This window comes from Paramisgurnus dabryanus, chromosome 10, assembly GCF_030506205.2.
Source record: "Paramisgurnus dabryanus chromosome 10, PD_genome_1.1, whole genome shotgun sequence".
Taxonomy (NCBI): domain Eukaryota; kingdom Metazoa; phylum Chordata; class Actinopteri; order Cypriniformes; family Cobitidae; genus Paramisgurnus; species Paramisgurnus dabryanus.
Window position 1 is genome coordinate 11408304 of NC_133346.1, and position 21635 is coordinate 11429938.

Below are 21635 nucleotides of genomic sequence, written 5' to 3' on the forward strand. Positions count from 1 at the left end.
GCGGTCACCCTTTAGCGCGCGCGACCGCGCGTAGATGACAGGAGAAGCAGATGAGGGCGCGTGTGCATTGTGCGAGATATCGGAGGCAGATCATGCATGGCGGCTTCAAGTTCGGTCTATGTTTTCACTCCAAGAGGTCAAAAAGAATAGTTTCATAATGTGATGCATGCTTTGTTCAATAAACGAGCTGACATCTCAGCGTACAGGAATTCAAGATCCAACCTGAAGTAAGTGTCACAGTATTGTCTATTTGAACACTATTAATGGTCATTTCACACACTGTCCGAGTTTTTTTGCCATATGCACTCTTGTGCAAGCGATGACAAAACCTAGTGTAAGTTAAACCATACAAACAGCACGTTCATCTGCACATTTCCGTATAATTTCCCCACTGAACACCAAAATGTAAGGACGTCTTGCATTTGTACACAAATCCTGACACCTAACTAATGTGTAGAAAATACATTCAAATAAACGGGATTGTATTTTATTTAAATCCTTCTAAAAGCATGTATGAATAAAAATAAAAGAATAAAGTTTTAAAGAATTTTAAAGAAAACATGTATTATATATTATAATAAATGTAGAGTTGATTTGCTCGTGTTTATGTTCAGTAATTGCACTTTAATGGCAATGAAAATAACCTATTCATATAAAAACATGATAACAAACAGACACACATGTCCTTTTTTGTTTACTGTTTGCATGTTTAAAGGCAGATGCTGACAAGTTTTTGTTGTGAACATGAAAATAAATACAGAGTTAAACGTCAGAAAACATCTGTGTGTGTGTGTGTTTGAGATTTTTTCTCAAATGACACGTTATGTGATGTTAATGTACCCATTGCAGGACTGAGATAGGCTGCTTTACTTGTATATAAGCAGAACAATGAGACTTTTAAGGAGAGGTTTGTGAAAACCCTCCAAGTAGTCTAAATTTAGTGCTTTTGCGCTACTTCTTTATCAGATCGGAAGTAACGAGTAACTAACTACTTGAGTAGTTTTTTCATCTAATACTTTTTTACTCTTACTCAAGTAAATAATTAGATTGATACTTTTACTTTTACTTGAGTACATTTTTGTATAAGTACTTGTACTTTTACTTGAGTACAGATTTTGGGTACTCTACCCACCTCTGCCCACAATGAACAGACACAAGTACAAGGAAACACAAGCTTGTGTACTTAAGCTGAAGGAAAGCTCTAGGGACACCAGCAAGATTTTCAACTAACATCAAACACCACTGCTGGCTTGCTTATTACAGGCAAAAGAAACACAGAGCACATCAGTTACTGTATGGAAGGTCCCAAACTTTATCTCTCTTGATAACCCTTTAAACATCAAGCAAGTCTTGCAATATATTTTTAATTTATGCATGCTTTAAAAACTAAACCAAAATACGCGCAAGTGGATGGAGATGCATCTTTGCATTAGATCATTTATGACGGTTCACCTCTGAAAAAAACGTACAAATAGTCAAGAGCAGTGAATCAATGCTGTTGGATAAACATGAGTGACAGACAGGAGCAAAATTAGGTCACTTCCCCTTTAAGTGCCGATGTCCCGCAGAGTTTAGCTCCAGTTCTAATCAAGCACACCTGAAATAGCTAATCAAGAGTTACCTAAAGAGTTACCTGAAAACTTCAGGTAGGCAAGGTTTTATCAGGGTTGGAGCTAAAATCTGCAGAAACAGCGCACGCATATAGATCTGTTGTTTGTGTTTTAATGGCTTAAATTCACTTGTTTTAAAACAATACGTGTATAAACGTTAAGTTTTCGTAACCTTGATAGAGACACTAGTCCAAAATCTCTACCGGTTTATCATATCTACCAGTTTATCGCCAACCCCTAATTAAAACACATAATTATTATTGACAATTTGTATTTCATATTATTCAGTACAAAAAAAACCAATAGTCCAGGGTCTTCTAAATGTGTTAAGGATAGATAGAATAGGACAGTAGAGGTCTTCACAGGTCCACTTAGATCCGAAAACCCGAGGTCCGACCCGAGACTCAATCGGGTTCGGGTCTATAAGTTTCACGTGTGCCTCGGACACGGGTCGGGAACAATAATAACGGCATCGGGTCTCGGGTAATTTAAAATTAATGTGTTTTTGCTGAACGGACCCAAAGAGACTCAAACTCTCTCATGTGTGTGCGTCAATGTGCTTTTCAAACCTCTCCTTTGTTTGCCAAGAGCGCTTGCGACATTGTGTGGCTGGCGGAAGGTTAATTTTCGTTGAGACACACATGTCGGTCAATTTTAAATGCACATTTTTAGCGGTTACCTTGGTGTCGTCGACAGACAACAAAGTAAAACAAATGGAGCAGTGCGCCGAATTGGTTGCGAGACCACCGCTGTTTCTTTTTGTCTGACTGCTGCATGTGGGTCTGTAGACTGCACACAAGTCAGTGCCATTTACATTCGGGTCCAGTCAGATAAAAAATGCCACTGTTTCGGGTCGGGAATCGTGTCTACTTTCCTCGAATTTGTCTCGGGTCTTTCTTTAAAAAAAATATTTATGCAAGACGGGTTCTGGTATAAAGTAATTCCGGTTATTTCGGGTCGGATACATTTCTTTGGACCCGAGAAAACCTCTAGTTCACAGTCACACAATATCTTATGCCGAGTTCAGACTGCACAATTTTAGCCCTGATTTTGACTCGTCGACAGATTTTGAGAAATCGAGGACAAATGCCCGAAATTACAGGCAAATCGATGCTCGTGCACGCGAGTGACAATGTGTGAAACCACAGGTGACCCGACTAGTTTGAAAATCATGCAGTCTGAACTCGGCATTAGTCACAGCTCTAATACAGTATTAATATGAACAAAACTACTGCTATATGCACAGGATACAGTACCTATAACCATAGTGACTTTAACGTTGGGGCTATTGGAATGATATTTGAGTTTAGCAGGCCAAACTTTTTTCTCTTGTGGGCCGGATATGGCCCGCGGGCCGCCTACCCTGACATAGAATAAAGGTACATTCACATTATAAGCGACTTTGTTGCTGTGTGTGTCGCTTGTCTCTTTCAAAATAGGCGTTTCTATATCTGGTTGTCATAAACAAATGAGTAACGTCCACTCCAGTAACTGACGAGAGACGGATGACGTGAACTCCACTCATTGGTAGTCGCTCCCGAAAGTCGCTCATAATTTGCATTAAGTTAAACATTTCTCAACTTTGTCGCGCGACGGGACATGGCCCATTCAGTCGCCAACGGTTACTGTCGCTTGTGTCACTGGAATTTGCCAAACTTTCGCTGAAATCAATGAGATTGCGTCGCTCTGCTACTGCTAGTTACTTATAATGTGAATATACCTTCAGCCAGTGGTTCCCAAACTTTTTCAGCGTGTGGCCCCTTGTGTGACAAAAAACTGTTCTAAAACTCAACATTTTAATAAAAATAAACATTAAATTATATAAAAAAGTAGTGCTTTTGGTTAGTAGCCTTAGTTTTTTAGGTTTAATTACAAACAATTCATGATAAATGAATGTATTTCATAAAATGTCATAAAACTGGGGCCCCCCTGGCACCATCTTGCGCCCCCCTGGGGGCCCCGGCCCTCAGTTTGAAAACCACTGCCTTCAGCCATATGATCTCCAGCTAAAGACACATTGGTTGGAAATTGCATTTACTGTTTGAATGTGTACGTGGGCATCTATTTACCCAGAATGTTTCCTTTATGTAAGCGGGTAAAAAACTAAGCTCTATTTCTGGCTCACACTATCATTATGTGGAAAGTGGGGATATGCAACATGCTAATTGCCATCAGCTGGCACTTCAAGCCAAATATAAATTCTAAACAGTCAGTGAATAAATACGGTCACCGTAAAGTTGCATTTGCCATGACTTGCACACTTGTCCGATGGCCACAAAAAGTTATGCGTTCTTTCACCATACAAAGAATCAAAATCACTTAACATTTGACTAAGTATCAATTGTTAATGCCTTTATAAAAAATTAACCCACAACCTTTCCCTCGGCACATCTTACATCACTGTGCCACACCACATGCATCAGTCAGATTCATGGTGCTCATGGTACGTGTGTGTAGTAGTACTGACGTGGGTAAAAGTATTGGGTTGTGTGCCTACTCTCAGATCCCCACTGGTATGGACAGATCGAGTATTTTATTACACATCCCACTAATACCAGCGAGAACAAGAAACAGATAAGCTATAGCTCCATTTCACTTTACAACACGTTCACCCCATGCACTGACATCAATCTCTTCCTACACACACACACAACAGTACTGACTCCTTCACAGACACACATACCCACTCACACTCCCACGCTTGTCTTCACTTACCAACATTCCAGCTTGCAACACGAGACACAAGATTATTACTACAGTACGATCTCTTAAACGAAAACCTCTCTTCCTCTCGCTCCCATGCCAGCGCGCCCACCCCTACATTTTAGGCATCATGCATAGTGCCAGCTTGATGCACGGGAATGCAGAGATAAGCTGCAGAGAAAAGCAAAGCGACTCCTCCTCCACACAAGCAGCAATTTACCGACATCAGAAATCCCGGACGAGCCCCCGCAAGACCTCTTTAATGTGTGCCAACAGCCCAAGGCATGTTTGATTCCTGTCAATGCGCACAGCTTCTATGAACATCTGCTTTACTCTCCAGTGAAGTTTTTGTTTAGTGCAAGACTAACAGGACCTCCACACCCTGCACGATGAGGAAACTTCTTGCGTTGTCAGCAGAGATGGAAAGGGCGAGTGAGGCAGACAGGTGCAGTAACAGCTCCTTGCATATTAAACACCTTACTTCTTAGTGGCACACTGAAGAAACTGCGGCAGAAAGACAGACGTATGGCAGAAATAGGAGGTAATAAAAGAGTAACAAAAAAAACCACATTAAAAGAAATAACACACAGTGGCTTAATGACTGAGAAACGTCCATAATATATACAGGACAGCCATATATATAAGACAGAGAGAAATACTCCACAGGGCTTTAACTCATGCAAGCCGTACTCCAATAAATAAATAGCTTTTTCTATAAGCCCCCCTCCAACACTTTTGGATAAACCTCTTGCATTACTTTCAGAAAACTGCAGCATGAAAAAAATAAGTAAAAAATAACCAACCGATTCATTCGAGATGGCAAAACATCCCAGTGTGGCAACTCACAGATGTCACAACCACCTGTGTGGCCAGATGGCATAATCACACACACATGCATACCCGCTGCGAGTCTTACCTTCACGTTGGACCTCAGTGCACAATAACATGCAAAAAACATTGCAGTTACTATGTAGCATAAGGAACGGTCTAACGGCAGTGCTTCCTAGTAAAAGGAAATCAAGAAGAGTAGAAAGAGGAAAATGCAGATCAGAGGCGGATCGCATCCCTCAGTGGGCGCTCACAGTACAGAGCTGCTCCTTTAAGGTTGCACGTTTGGTCTCTCTGGACCTGGAACTCGTACAGAGACACACATGGTCGAAAGCATGCGCGGAGAGATACGCTACGTTTCCTGGATGTGAGATTTGACAGCAGTATAAAAGCCATGCCGAGTAGGGAATTCTTACTCTCTCTCTCTCTTGCTTGCTCTTTTTAGGTGAAGACCAAATTTGGCACCATGCATAAACTGCAGCAGGTGGACTGGATGTTTTAGTATGAGGAATTAAAGTACTACGTTTGATCATTTCCACACCCCGTGCTGTTATATAACACTTTACAGCTCTTCCTCATCTACGGTGCATCAACTGTAAGCGGCATTCGGCTAAAAAAAGCAGCAGCTTTCCAAGTACAGTAGCAAGTCTGTCATTCACAACGCTTTCTAGAAAACAATTCGCTTTGGGGGAATGTTTATGGGAGTGTTTTATTCTTATTTAAATATGTCAAAACGCAATGTGTATACGCATTGGGTATTAAATTATACATAATGCATGATCGTGCATTAATATGCAAATCAGCAGGGGACCATAAAAATCATCCGCATCTGTAACCAACACATTAAAATGACAAATAACAAGTGTTTTTTTTTATTACACAAAAGATTAAACCTGATCACAGATGTCATGCTACATTTTTAATTTTGTACTTGATATCTGCTTCTGAGGTCATTGTGTATTTATGTAAGTGTAACTGATTCCTCATTCTTTAATAGTGTGTGTGTGTGTGTGTGTGTGTGTGTGTGTGGTATTTCCCTCTGTACTACTGGACATTATCAGTGCACACTGTACCAGCACATAACCACCACAAGAGGGCAGGAGTCTAACTCACTATAATTCACATTTCTCTATTGTAGTGATTACAGTATGTTACTTAAGTTCGAACCCATGACCTTTTGCACTGCTAACAAAATCCTCTACCAGGAAAATGTTACTCTCTCTGAAATTATCAATTATACAAACTATATCCGAGTGACAAAACACATCAAAATTTCAATTAAAAGGATAGTTCACCCAAAAAGTGCAAATTCTGTGATCTTTTTCTCACCCTCGTGTTGTTCTAAACCTGAATTTTTTACAGAAGAAGATATTTTGATAAATGATGGTAAGCACACAGCTGACTGTAACCATTGACTTCCATATTAGTAAGAAAAAAATATTAAGGAAGTATTGTGATAAATGATGAAGAAGATATTTTGATAAATGAAGGTAAGCACATAGTTGACGGTATTTATTGGATTTCACTGTATTTGTTTTTCCTACTATGGAAGACAATGGTTACAATCAGCTGTGTGCTGCTTACCATCATTTATCAAAATATCTTCTTCAAAATATAAAAAACTCAAACAGGTTTAGAACAACACAAGGATGAGAAAATGAAACCAGAAGTTTTATTTTTGGGTGAACTATCCATTTAAGAGGAAATTACATTGAAAATGTATTAATTCAGTAAATGTCATAAGAGGAGAAATTCAGGCTAATGAATCAGTCAGTAAGAGTCCTTGAAAACACTGATCGTGTTCCAAAATCTGAATCAAACCTCTCCAAAGCTCCAAAATAAAACAGCGGGAAATAATACAAGCCATACTTCACAACGAAACTAAATTGCTCATCTCGGCTGCAACAAAAAGATAATGCCAGCTAATAAAAATGAGCGATGTGTGCATTCAGTTTTAGCTTCAAATTACCATGGCAACTATACTAGAGCATAACCATGCCATAGTTACTGCAACTGTTACCAGGGTTGTCATTTAATCTCACTGTACCCCGGGCATTTTTTGGTTGTGCTGTACCACAGATATGAATGGGTTTCATGTCACAGGCCCAGGAACAGCGTTTTCGGGTGTACCCTCTTGACAGGACTATTAAAAATAAAGATGACTCAAGATTCTTTGCTTGGTTCCTTTAACACATCCTTTCTGTTTTTTTGTATACTATATAAAGTATAGCAGGGGTCTCCAAACTTTTTGCGAGCAAGGGCTACCACAATGGATAAAACAATCAGGAGGGCTACTCAAAAGTTTTCAGTTATACTTTTTGCTGAATTTATTTTATTTAACTAGTTTTATCAGTGTTTAAAATGTTAAAGGGAAACTCAACTCTTTTTGAAAATATTCTCATTTTCCAGCTCCCCTAGAGTTGAATATTTGATTTTTACCGTTTTGGAATCCATTCAGCTGATCTCCGGCTCTGGCGGTACCACTTTTAGCATAGCTTAGCATAATCCATTGAATATAATGAGACCATTAGCATTGCGCTTAAAAATAACCAAAGAGTTTTGATATTTTTCCTATTTAAAACTTTACTCTTCTGTAGTTATATAAATTTACAAAATTAAAATTTGCGATTTTCTAGGCTGTATGGTTAGGAACTATACTCTCATTCCGGTGTAATAATCAAGGACTTTGCTGTCGTACCATGGCTGCAGCAGGCACACTGATATTACGCAGTGGCCGAAAATAGTCCCCTGCTGGTGAAAGTTACCAAGGGGACCTTTTCAGGCGCTGCATAATATCTTTGCGTCTGATGTGATATTAAAAATATGTAATAAATGAATATTAAAATTAAGGCAATTATTAGAATTTGCTTTGGTGGGCACTTACAAACTCTCTGCGGGCACCAAGTTGGAGGGCACTGAAGTATTGTATACTTTGTAGTACACTATAAAAATTAAATAAATGGTAATTATATGGCATCAGTGTTAAGACCCTTTTATGCACATTTATATATTTTAAAAAAATAACTGTAACTCTTTTATGATAATAAAAACTTAATTTGGATGACAAACTATTTAGATTTTTTTATTTAATGACCAAAACTATTACCACTGTGCACCTCATGCTCTTTCAAAGATTCAAAATGATATCCTATTAAGTATAAAATGCAGTAATATCCAGCTGTGGAGAAGCAGGTGAATGTGTTTGCACTGTAAATCCGAGTGCCCTCGCGATCTTTGGTGCTGTTGTGAAGCGCGGGTGAGTGCCAGCATGCAGTGGGAGGCATCTGAGATGCTTTAGAGAATATATTTTTGGTGCCAGCCTCCTTGTTACCAGGGAAACTAGTTGTTCTCATGGTTAGCAGCTTTACAGTATAGATGAGCACACAAAAAACGAAGGAAAGAAGATAGCGCGAATGAGGGGATGACAAAAAAGAAGGGAGTACCGAAGCAGAAGACTGAGGGGGTGGAAACATTGAGGAGGTGAGAAAGATAGCGGAGGCATCTGAATTAACAAATTAGCCTGGGACCTGCAGCATTCGGGCACGAAATAGCTTTTATGCAAGAGAAAACTCCAGATACTCCATCAGAGGGACTTTTTTGCCTATGAAAACTTCTTAATGTGGACAGAAATAGATACACACTGGACAAATATGGCTGCATACACTAAAACCAAAGACAGGACAAGAGATGCACTGAAGCCAAAACACTTTAACAAGCACAAATCTATCCAGAGGCGGTTCATGCTGAAAGAATGAGTCATACACTCCTGTTCACACACACAAACAGCTTGCTCATTCTGCTTTTACACAGGTACACATACACACGCATTAAAATGCTACAAAGGTCACATAAAGGGCTTTAAAAATAACTCAGACATTTTTTTAAAGAATTTTTGTAAAGAATTACAGGTATGCTATTACTTTTTCCTGGAAGCCACTAAAACTGAGGAAAAAACATATAGAGTTGTAATAAAAGAAAAAAAAGAGAAATGTCTAAAACAAACAGTGCTATATAGCACTAAAAGTGGTTCACTGGCTCTTAATCAAAGAGGAACCTTTTTAAGTGCCATATAGCACCTATGTAGCATCATACAGGTAGGTGCTATATAGAACTAAAAATGGTTTCCCTATGATTACAAGCTTTAAAGGAATAGCCTACCCTTTTGCCATATTAAACTATGTTATTACCCCAACTTAGACGAATTAATACATATCTATCTTTTTTCAATGCGTGCACTGTACAGCGCGTTGTGAATGTGTTAGCATTTAGCCTAGCCCTATTCATTCCTATGGTACCAAAAAAAAGTTTTATTTTGTGGCACCATACTTACTGGTATAACTCCTCATGTAACAGTCTTTAAATAGGGAAAACACGGAAGTGTTTGGTGGCTTCCCTGTTTGGTACCACAGGAATGAATGGGTCTTCTCAAAAAAGATGTTATTTCAAAAAATTAAAGCAATGACACAGGTGACGGTACCCACTGACTTCCATAGTAGGAATATTATATTGCTTCAGTAAGCAAGCACCAACTACTGAGAAAACCCTCAAAAATACCCTAGCAACCACCCAAAACACCCTAGCAACCACATGACTTCTACACCTACAATTAAACACACAGAACATTTTAGCAGTGCTCTGGTAAACACCTTAGAGACTGTATTTGTCAGTTCCCAGGTCAAGGATTGAGTCTCTGCATACTGATAGCTGACCTGAAGCTTGGTGAATAGGGAGACAGACGCAGTGAGATACACAGAGAGAGCAAGAGAGAGACCTTGGGAGACAGATTTACTGATACATAGTGATCTGCACCAACAAACAAAATGGGCGTTTCCCACGATGCACCAATGTTGGAAAAAGTTTTAATTCATGCAAATTACCAGTGATGCGAAATAGCAACCACCAATGGAATTGAAGAAAGTCATGTGACCTCTCCTGTGAGATACTGTAGTTGTGTGTAGGCAACATAGAAGCGATTTCACTGTTTTATAAGATTTGTCTCTGCCCACATGCAGGGGTGTAATAAAGAAAGAATGCGTGGAGAGCCGTGTCAGCATTGTCAATTTGGTTTGATTCATGAAATGATAATACTTCATCTTGTTCATGATATTATACAAGGTATGCCGCACTGCTGGAATACAGTTGCTTCACTTCATCATGTCCATTATTGTCCAATGCCAAATCATAATCAGATTTTCAAAAGATTAATAATAAATCTGTATGTGATAAAAAGTGATCACCAAAAATGCAACCAAAATCATCAGGATAATCGCAGTAAACTGTAAGTGTGCAGATTCTTTTTTTTTAAGCATGTTGTATGTTAAATCCAGAATGCTTTCTTCTTCCTCTTAGACAGCATGTGTGTGAGGCGACAACATTAATCCACAGGCTTAAATAAAGTCGTGAGTAAAGAAAGTTAAGCCCTCGACAGACACACTCATCTACAAAATGCTGACGGTGAAAAACATGCAGAGGAAAACAGCTAAAGCTTCACGACTCGACCGAGTCAATCTAGAGAAATAATACATTAAAGGCGGTGTTACATTGAGATTTTACCATGGTTAAGGGATGTGACATCTTAAGCACTCCAAAACTCTATTGACCATGGTAAAATCACTGTAAAACACAGCTTATTGCTTATATATAATGGTGACATAAGGAATATTACATAGTTTAGTAATTAACAATATCAATTTAATAATGAACATTTTTGTGAGTTAAATCACATATCTATAGAATTGCAATCACAAGTGTATGAATATTTATCTACTGGCTTACAAACAGAATACAGAACTGGAACCTGATATCATGCATTTAACCTCAACAAAATCTTTATTGTGTAATGAATACTCTATGGGGGGGGGGGGTTCAATGGTATTTCATGCATTCTGACTTATTAACACAGCTTAAGAATTGGTTTCCTCATGCTAAACAAATGCAAAGTGTCATTTGGATGTGTTACAGAGTATTTCTATGCTGAATGCACTTCGCCAGGGTTCGTACAAGTTTCGGAAAGTTTTTTTTTTCGATTATGGGTCCATCTGACATTTCAGGGTAAGCTATACCCTTTTACAGATGGTAAACAGTGTGACGTATTTGTGTGGGCGGGGCTTAGCTGGAGGCAGAAAGAGCCGTGGAGGCAATGTTGACAAGCTAAAGCTAGCATGATTCTGCGAACCGCGACAGCTATTCTTGTAAATTAACTCTCGCGATTTTAACCAGGTTTTGGATATTTCCTAGACAACATATGATAAACACAACAAGATGACATTTTAAAGTCAAAACCTCAAACTTTTAGTGCGCCGGCTATGAGTTTCTACTTGTTTTTTGCCTCCAGCTAGAGCGGTGACGTCACAGGGACTTGGGCGATTAAGGGGTCTATACTATCTTAGCTAAGTTACAGGCATCACTTCACGCGACAGCTTGTTTTATATCAAGACTCAACAATGGCACAAAAAAAGAAAGCCAGCATTATGGAAACAAATGATATAGTTTGCGTGTGTGTTTGATTAATGCTGGATTTTATTGAAAAGTCCCAACCGGGTCATGAGTTGCATGCGGTAAGTAAGACTTTTGTGTTATGTTGGAAATAGGCACGTAAGTGCATATTATATAAACGACACGCACATGTAGTGAATCATAAAGTATCCAGTCAGTGTTGTATAAAGTGTTGACTCGCTCCTCCCGCAGCTCGTAACTCATCCTTCCGAATTTTATCGGAAAGAATCGGTAAAAGTAATCCGTCTTTTATAAATCTAATAAAACTAAACTTCTCTTCGGAAATATGAAGGATGTAATACTGCTCTATAGGTACTCCTATTAACATCAGAAACAACGCATGTTATGTACGCTTTAATGTTTTAATGGAATAAAATATAGCATATAATAAATTTAAATAAAAACACAAAAGACTATGATGAGTATAGAAGGTATTTCTGGTGGTTTTAGTGAACTGTTTGGGGTAAATAATACGAGATCCAATAACTGTACTGTATATCCAGCACAAGCACAAGTCACTTTTGTTGTATATGAAAGCCAGCAGAGATGAGATAATGCTTCATTATTCTCTGATAATTATATAGTCTGGGTTTCCCTTTGTAAAACAATTTCTTTGTTTTCCAAAGGCTCAACAGTTTTTGATGGGGGATTTATTATATGAAAATAAATAGGGTTCATATGGCCTATACAGTACTGGTACTATAGTACTACAGCTAACCTCAATAACATCGTCATAAACAATTGCCAAAATATGTACCATAGCTGTTACTGCGGCAGTACCCTTTCAAAAGGTACAGCCTAAAGAGTACAAATATAGGACATATTGGTACCACATTAAGCTTATTAGCACCTAGTCATGTCTCAAAGGTGCATATTGGTACCAAATGTATACATTATATGTACCTAATGGTACCTATTAGAACCTTTTTAAGGAGTACTGCATATTTTGAAAAATAATTCTTACAATGTACCATAATTTATTTAAATGCAAAGTTATTATTATTTTCACTTGTTATGATTAGATGATAAGTGCATTATTTGCTCAGAACAATGACAATGAAGTCAAATCTGATCTTATCTATTCAAGTGAAAACTTATCTTACACACCTCCACCCCATGTAGAAAGCTTTTAAGGGACACTCCACTTTTTTTTAAAATAGGCTAATTTTCCCCACTAGGGTTAAACATTAGATTTTTATCTTTTGGAATCCATTCAGCTGATTTCCGGGTCTGGCGCTACCACTTTTGATATTACGCACTGCCCGAAAATAGTCCCCTTGGTTACTTTCAGTAGCAGGGTATTATTTTCGAGCACTGCGTAATATTATTGTGCCTCCAGTAGACATGTAACGTCAGCAAAGTCCTTGTTTATTACGCCAGAATGATATTATAGTTTCTAGCCATTTCTGCCTAGAAAATCGCTACTTTTAGTTTTCTGTCGGTCTTAGTACACGATCTAACTACAGAAGAGTCGAGTTTTAAATAGGAAAAATTTCTTTGATTATTTTTTAGCGTGATGCTAATGGTCTAATCAGATTCAATGGATTATGCTAAGCTATGCTAAAAGTGGTACCGCCAAACCCGGAGATCAGCTGAATGGATTCCAAAACGGTAAAAATCTAATGAGAGGGGAGCTGGAAAATGAGCATATTTAAAAAAAAATTGGAGTGTTACCTTTAAGGAACACTTGAGGGACGCTCAGTTGTCCCATCAATAAGGTCAGATGGCCACGAAGCAACTCTTAACCCTACCTACTATGTGGTAACAGCGAAATTTAAATTGCATGTGTCATGTGCCGTATTTTAGACAGATTTGCTAATTATTCCTTGAGGAGTCTTTGTTGTTTTCATAAGCATATGTGCATGATGCCTCTGTGTCTGTATGCAGACAGTTTCCCAAGAGGCCTTTTTTAATTGTTTCTATTAACAGCATGTCAAAGCTGATCTCTTTGACACACTACAAGATGTCAGAGCGTTTTATTATCTGCATCCAGGTACTGACAGCAAAGCAACTGTAGAGACAAAACAATTGCATTTAAAGGAACAGTATGTAGGATTGTGGCCAAAACTGGTATTGCAATCACAAAACGTGTGGCTAAAACTGGTACTGCAATCACACAGCTGGTGGCCAATATACCAAACGACAACATAAACATCAGTTGAGGGCTGCAACTCCACTTTTTAAATGACAATATCTTGGCCGGACCGCTGTTGTGAGTGATATGAGTATTTGAAATGAAAATGATTTCTTAATGTCTAGTGACATTTCAGGGCCATTTAATGATTAATTGATATAAATTTCTTACATACTGTTCCTTTAAATGTTACCTTCACATCACAGCTCAATTGGCTCAATTTAGAGTCAGAACTCTCAAAAATTTTAATATTACAACCACAACTCTTTGTACAGCTTGTTGGCTTTCTTTCAAAAGTCCTTCTGAACAGCTGGAATTGTGGCAGTGTTTCCTAATCCTGACCGATATGTGAGAGACCGGATGTGCAGCCACTTGACGTTTACAGTATTTAAGCGTCGCCTAACCTCGTATAATATAACATGCCAAGCCAAACAAATAAAAATGCATGCATGTTAGAATAACAATTTATGTACAAATAGCTAATGAATGCCAAACAAGCTTGTGCTAGGTTCTTCAAAATATAAGCCAGGTATATCTCACAGGTGGAGGATTAGGGTGGGCTCTCAGAGAAGCAAGGAAGCTTTTCCAGAATCCTGAACTCAGCAATTTTGCAATGATGCTAATCCCCATCTAGGGACAATAACCATGACACATTAACCTCAGGACTAATTAGATTATGCATGAATGTAATAAACATTTTCAGAACGAAAACCTTTACAGGATCTATCACTTAAAGATTATATTAAGATACTTTAATGTATAATGTGGTACTGAAATCTGTGTCATGGTTTTTTTATGGTACACCAAGGAAATGCCATACTACCTTAGTAGATCCAACTTTGAATTTCTATTATATATTTTTGTCTATGGTATATTTTGATCACATTGGACCACATTTGCTGTTAAAATGAGTCAATCTTAAAATCACATTTGACTAAATCCCCATTTGACTGATCCATACTGTATCCATTATTATCATGTATAACCTTTTACGGACAACAATAACTCTCTCTGCTCCTACAGTATATACAGTAGGGAAAGAACTACAAGTTTTAAATGACAAAGATAAACAATTTTACTACGCATAATAACAATATTTATAAAACGCTCTAAATCCTCAAAGCACGAATGCATTGCAAACCTGACACCTCTGCTTGAATGAATGAATGAAAAACAGAAAAACTGCAGACGTATTTAACTATATAAGATGCCTATGTGTGACAAAGAGCTCGGTGGCCTTGTAGGGCAGAGAAATCTATGAGTGTTACCCACGCGGGTGAACCCTGGAACCCACGTGGTCCAAAGGAGGAGAGAGAGGAGGATGAGGACCAAATGATGCCCTGCTGGGGTGGAGGCAAATATTAGCATGATATCACCTTTGACCACGCCACTAAAAACTGTTGTGCTAGGGGGCTGAACACATGCATGCAGTGCAGCATCAGCTTTCAACATGCGGGGGATGATATTCTCTCAACCGTAACCTACTGAATGCATCCCGCAAACTGTTACGTAATATTAGCTAACCATAAGAAAGTGGAGGCAGTCGCAAAGAGAGAGAGAGACAGAGAGAGAAAGAGAGAGAGAGATCATTGCATGCAGCTGTGGGAGGGCGTTTGGATGCGCTCGTACACTTCATCGTAACTTAAAATAGAAAGAACTCGCACAAAATATTTACAGCCAAAGTGCAAAAAAACCTGAGAACAGAATTGCTTGAGGAAAGATTTCCTGTGAAAGCCAAGCACAGTAACAGTAAACTTGTATAATATAATTAACTCTTTTGAGGGAGGAAACTCTCTACAGAGGATGATATTGTTTTTTTATGGTTATCTCTCTTCTGGTGATGTGCTGACAAGTTTATGACTTTCTGAATTTGCTTTTTTATGGTGTTGTTCTACTTTTATTATATAAATCAATTGTTAACGAGGATAATTTCTTGATGTACCCTGAAAAAAAATATTCATTCATTTTACTCAATTTTTTAAGTTAAGTGGTTGCAATCAATTTATTTAAGCTACATTTAAACTTTTTATAAGTTTTTTATTTTATTTTTCTTTTCTTTTTTGTTTAAATGTAGTTTAAATAAATTGATTTCAACCACTTATCTTAAAAAATGAGTAAATTAAATGAATCGGGGTTTTTTTCAGTGTACACATTAGGCTGTGGTTCCCACATGGACCATGAAGTTCAATATGGTTACCCCAAGTACGTTTCACCCTCTTTTCATCATTTCCTGTTTTATGACGCTTTAAATCGTCAAAAGTGGATAAAAAGGGACAATAAATAGTCCATTTTGCATTCTTCAATTGCCTTTTAAAGCTTGAAATGACTTTTAATGCAAATTGAAAGCCATTTGATTGTCAATAGCCATCTCATGAAATGTAACAAGTCATTACTGTAAAGCAATAAAAACATATTTTATGCTGATTTAAAAATATATTCATATACAAAAAAGTATTTTTTTCGTATGCAATTAAGTAATAACAAAAGCGACGTTTAATTCGGGAAAAGCATGATTTTCCTAAAAAAATATGCAACAAATCACAATATTTCAGCTTGACTACAAGTACATGTTGGATCCTAATTATATTCTACAGTAGGAATTTTCTGAAAAAAAAAATCCCTTAAATATTCATGCTGCTACCCTGAACTGTGTCAAACATTATGATCTTTGTTAAAGGTGCAGTATGTAAAATTTAGCGGCATCTAGTGGTGAGGTTGCAAATTGCAACCAACGGCTCAGTCCACTGCTCACCTCTTGCTTTTGAAACACATAAGGAAGCTACGGAAGCCGCCACCGGACAAACACGTCATCGTCGGAGACAACTTAGTAAAAAAAGTTTGTCCGTTAAGGGCTTTTGTAGAAACATGGCAGCACAAAATGGCGACTTCCATGTAAGGGGACCCTCAGTGTATGTAGGTAAAAACGTCTCATTCTAAGGTAATAAACACATAACGGTTTATTATGAAAGGTCTTTGTACAGCCCTGATAATATAGGTTTGTATATTATATTGCATTTCTGTCAAGAGATCGAGATCCTTATTAAAATTACACACTGCACCTTTAAGCTTTCCTCAGGTACGCTATTCCTGAAAACGTATTGGTCTGTTGGAAAGAATGATCTTTTCTTCCCATTTTCACTCGCATGCCTTTTCTTTCTTTGCAAGAAAACCCTTATGAACCCTATACACCTCTTTCTTCAGATGGAAGAGTTTACACTCTGAGCTCTTAACAAAGCTTTCCAGGGTGCCACCGATCAGCCAGAGCTCAGTCAACAACAGCATCAATAGTAAATTGCTACAAAACAGGATGGTGCTCCTTTACCGCAAAGCTTGTTTTTATCAAGTCAAGTGTTTGCCTGGGCTGTGAATAGCTTCTGTGTAGTTTTTGTGTATGCTAGATTTAACCAACAGTAAAAATTGCGTATTTGCTTGTAGTTTTGTAGTTTTTATTTCTTTTATTGAATTGAAAAAAAGGCATGTACAAATGAATGAATGTTTACATACAAAAGTAGTTAACCACTAGTATTTCAAAGTCACTTTAAACTGAAATTAAAATGAACTGTGAAGCTGCCTGCACATCACCAGCAATTAACTGCGAAGCATGGCGATTTTGACAGTGACCACTGGTGACAGGAAGTGGGCGTGTCCAGCGCTGCACCAAAGTTGAGAACAGTTCAACTTCATGCAAATGACGAACGACTATCATTAGAGACAACCAATGAGAGTGAAGCAGTGGAGTTCACGTCATCCGGATTCGCCATTTACTGAGAGGACAGATACTCAGTTGTTTATAGTTGTTATTTGGAGATTTAGGACAATAAGAATTAGGAACGCCTCCTAACTACGTTGTTAAAATGGCAGGCAACACACAGCCACAAAGTCAGGCTTAATTAGCAAGACTAAAGAAAATTTGACACAACCACCTATACACAACTTGGCATGAAAATTAATTTACAATGAGCTAAGCACACCCTTAAAGGGTTACTCAATTTTCTTAAAGAAAAATCCAAATAATATCCACACCCCCATGCCTTCTAAAATGTTGATGTCTTTCTTTGTTCAGTCGAGAAGAAATATATATATATATATATATATATATATATATATATATATATATATTTAAGAAAAACATTCCATGATTTTTCTCAATTTAATAGACTTTATTGGACCCCAACACTTTACAGTTTAAATGCAGTTTAAAATTGCAGTTTCAATGCAGCTTCAAAGGACTCTAAACGATACCAACCGAGGCATAAGGATCTTACCTAGCAACATGATCATCATTTTCGGCAAGAAAAATAAAAAATATGTACTTTTAAACCACAACTTCTCGTCTTGCACTCCTTGTGATGCGCCAGCGTGACCTTACGTAATGCGTCATGACATCAAAAGTCACGAGTGATGTATGCAAATCTACCACCCCAGTGTTTACAAGTGTTGAGAAGTTGACCGTTCCGACATTGTTGTATGTGGAATGATATAAATTTATGTCCTCGTGTTATATTTATTGTTTAAAATGGTCCGCAAATGTGTGTTTCACATATGTAACACACAACCTTTCCACGTCATGACGCATTGCGTGAGGTTGCGCTGGTGTGTCACACGGATAGTGCAAGAGAAGAAGTTGTGGTTTAAAAGTACATCTTTTTTATTTTTCTTGCCGAAAATGAAAATCTTTTCGCTAAATAAGACCCTTATGTTGCGTTCACACCAGCCGCGGTAGAGGCGTCAAGCGCGATTGATTTCAATGTTAAGTCAATCTAAAGACGCGTTCACGCGTCTCTGGAGGTCTTGAGGCACGAATGAGGCGTTTAGCGCGGAACGGTAGACGCAATTCCACCTCATTTTTGCGGCTAGCTCGTGAAAACGCGCGAGTTGAAACATTTAAACTTTGGTGGAAAAACGCACTGCGTTAACCAATAAGGAATTTGCTCTAGTAGTGACATGATTACAGGAAGCGAGCAGTCACAGAAGCCCCTCCCATGACACAAATTTCAAGTGAATGTCTTGATGACTAGAATTTTATGCGCGGCTTTCACGCGAGAATGAAGCGAGTACACCCAAATTGTTCAAGCGTCCAACTATGCGTGGTAAACATGAATTTGACGCCTCAAACGCGTCTGGTGTGAACCCAACATTATGCCTCGGTTGGGATCGTTTAGAGCCCTTTGAAGCTGCATTGAAATTTTAAAATGCATTTAAACTGTAAACTGTTGGGGTCCATTAAACTCCATTAAATGAAGAACAATCCTGGAATGTTTTCCTCAAAAAACTTAATTACTTCTCAACTGAAGAAAGGAAGACAAACATTTTGGATCAAATGGGGGTGAGTAAATTATCTGCATTTTTTTTTTTTAAGAAATTGGAGAAAAACCTTTAATATTTCCAGTAGGCCACAACTACTGGAACCAAGAGATTTTACTGGAATAATGAGCATAATCATATTTCCTGAATGAAGACAGCATGAAGCATATGATTAATATCATGCTACAATTAACACAAAAATCAATTACACAAACTCGTCAGCATCACCAATAAGCCTGTGTAACAACAGAATGACCCTTACAACAAAAAAGTACTGGTACCACGGTTACCATGCCAACATTTTTTGGCCACACAAAAAAACATACATAGTACTATGAAGAACCTCAAAGTACCATATACATACCAAGCATTTGGTAATCATCCAGATACACTGTATATATCAAATCACTATGGGATTACCACCACTGCACCATGAAACTGCAACAAAATGAACGGGGACATAACAATTTAAGAACCACAATGTTAATAAACAAGGCTAGAGGGTTTTTCTAAAGATGGAAAACGCATGAAATGTAATGACTATTTAAAAGCTGCAGCATTGAAGAGCTGCCCATTCATCTGTAGAAGATCCACATTTGCAATTCACTGCACAGCACCACGCTGCCCGCAATACAGTCACAAGAACACCTCCAATATACAGTTAACAAAGCATGCAAACATAAGCATTAATATGTGCTGAATTACAGATGCAATACTGATTGTAAATGAGAGAGAGACACAGACAGCCAGAGAAAGAGAGAGAGATAGAGAGATAGCTATCTAAACAGCAGATACATGCTATCCTCTCTCCCCCTCGCTCATTCATTCATACTAGAATGATTTGTAAACACACAGAAACCATTAAACTGAGCAGGAACCCAAAGATCAAATTATCCATTCTGTATATTTAGAAGCTTGTAAACAGATCAGCTCGGCTCCTGTGATATAAACCCCATTAGCTCGAGCAGAACTGGAAGACTGGCAGTACTCAAGCCTTTAATGCCACTCAAAGGGCTCCTCGCCCAGATACCTGCATCATAGAAGGCGGGAAAATCCGATAAAACCTTGGTTTGTTGATGGACTGACCATCAATAATGTATTTCACCAGCGTCGTGCCTGGGAGCTAAAAGGTTTGCTGTCTACCAGGGGTTCGTGAACACCCTTTAAGTTTACAACAAGTTTATGACACAATGCTTTAAGCATGGGAATAAGTTATACAGTGACATCGTAAATTCAGGATACTTACAGTACGAATAAAAAAGGGGACCTTAGCAAACAACATAATAAAATCCTCAGTAACTCCATAGCTGCACAAACTCACACAAACACGATCAAGAGATCAAGCTTCTTCCCTTCCTCGCACTCATTTCTCATCCTCTCCTCTCTTCAATTTCTCACTGCGCTTCTTACCTTAGTTGTTACAATACACAGGCAATCCATCCTGAGCCAAAAAGCTTAAACTAGTTTCCCATCATCAGCACCACATTAACAGATAAAAGGATGAAAGAGAAAAGATTCAGAGAGAGAAAGACTTAAGGCACGGCTGACAGAGACATGAGTCCTCGCATGCGTGCGGGCATGGTCTTGCGGTAGTCCTACGGCGCGGCGCCTGTTCGCGCTATCCGCTGCTCAGCCGCATGGCTGGGGCTCACACTGCTGCCTCTGCTGCTGATGCTGAGTGAGATCACAGAGCATCCCTCCTCCTCTGAGTCTCACGGCACACGCGCGCACTCACGCATATGAGCGAGAGAACAGACACGTGCTACTTTCACCACTCAATGGCGAAGATTTCCCACTCAAGCCAACCGCATCGACACTGAAACGTGATCATAGATCTTGATTTCTGTGTTGGCTGTTATTTCATATAGGTTTTTGCTTTTTTGGTTGAGATGAGCTGATTCCAAAGCAGTTGCGTGGGGGACTTGAGTGTGGGAATGAATCTTGTGATTTGTGGGCAGTATGGGAGTTTAAAATAGAAATATGAGTAAGCATGGTGACCTTGATATCAATCATGGTTTTTATTTTACGCATACACAGTCCTATTTTTATATATCAACCGCATCCCTAAACTGACAAATTGTTCTACAGATCGCGTTTCGTCCCTACATTGTCTGATGGAGTGTTCAGACCAGCCGCGGTAAAGGCGTCAAGCGCAAGTGATTTCAATGTTAAGTCAATTTAACGACCATTGACACACGTCTGGAGGTCTTGCGGCGCGAATGAGGCATTTAGCACTGCGCGGTAGACGAATGGGCAAACACGCAAGTTGAAAAATGTGAACTTTAGCAAAAAAAAAAAACGTGCCGCGTTAACCAATCAGGAGCTTGCTCTAGTAGTGAATTAATTACAGGAAGCCCCTCCCATGACGCAAATTTCCGTGTGAATGTCTCAATGACTAGAATTTCACGTGCGAATGAAGCGAGTAAACTCAAAATGTTCAAGCGATAAACTAGACGCGTTAGACGCGAATTTGACGCCTCAAACGCAGCTGGTGTGAACCCACTGTTAGATGACATGTTTGTCCTGTGGCAGCTATGCACATTGATGTGTTTGTCATGTGA

The 21635-nt window shown here is 38.6% G+C and overlaps 1 protein-coding gene across 23 annotated transcripts in view; it reads right to left on the reverse strand.

Annotated features, from left to right (window-relative positions):
- dlg2 (discs, large homolog 2 (Drosophila)) overlaps nt 1-21635 on the reverse strand; it is a 278208-nt gene that overhangs the window by 216943 nt on the left and 39630 nt on the right. The window contains exon 1 of one of the 23 annotated variants that reach the window (XM_065259121.2): nt 20485-20908. The exons of 21 other annotated variants lie outside the window; for them this stretch is intronic. In XM_065259121.2, the coding sequence (XP_065115193.1) occupies nt 20485-20514 (30 nt within the window). In that variant the 5' untranslated portion in view covers nt 20515-20908. Of the gene's footprint in view, nt 1-5229; nt 5337-20484; nt 20909-21635 lie in introns of those variants that run through there. One more of the 23 variants, XM_065259107.2, reaches the window with a different exon arrangement.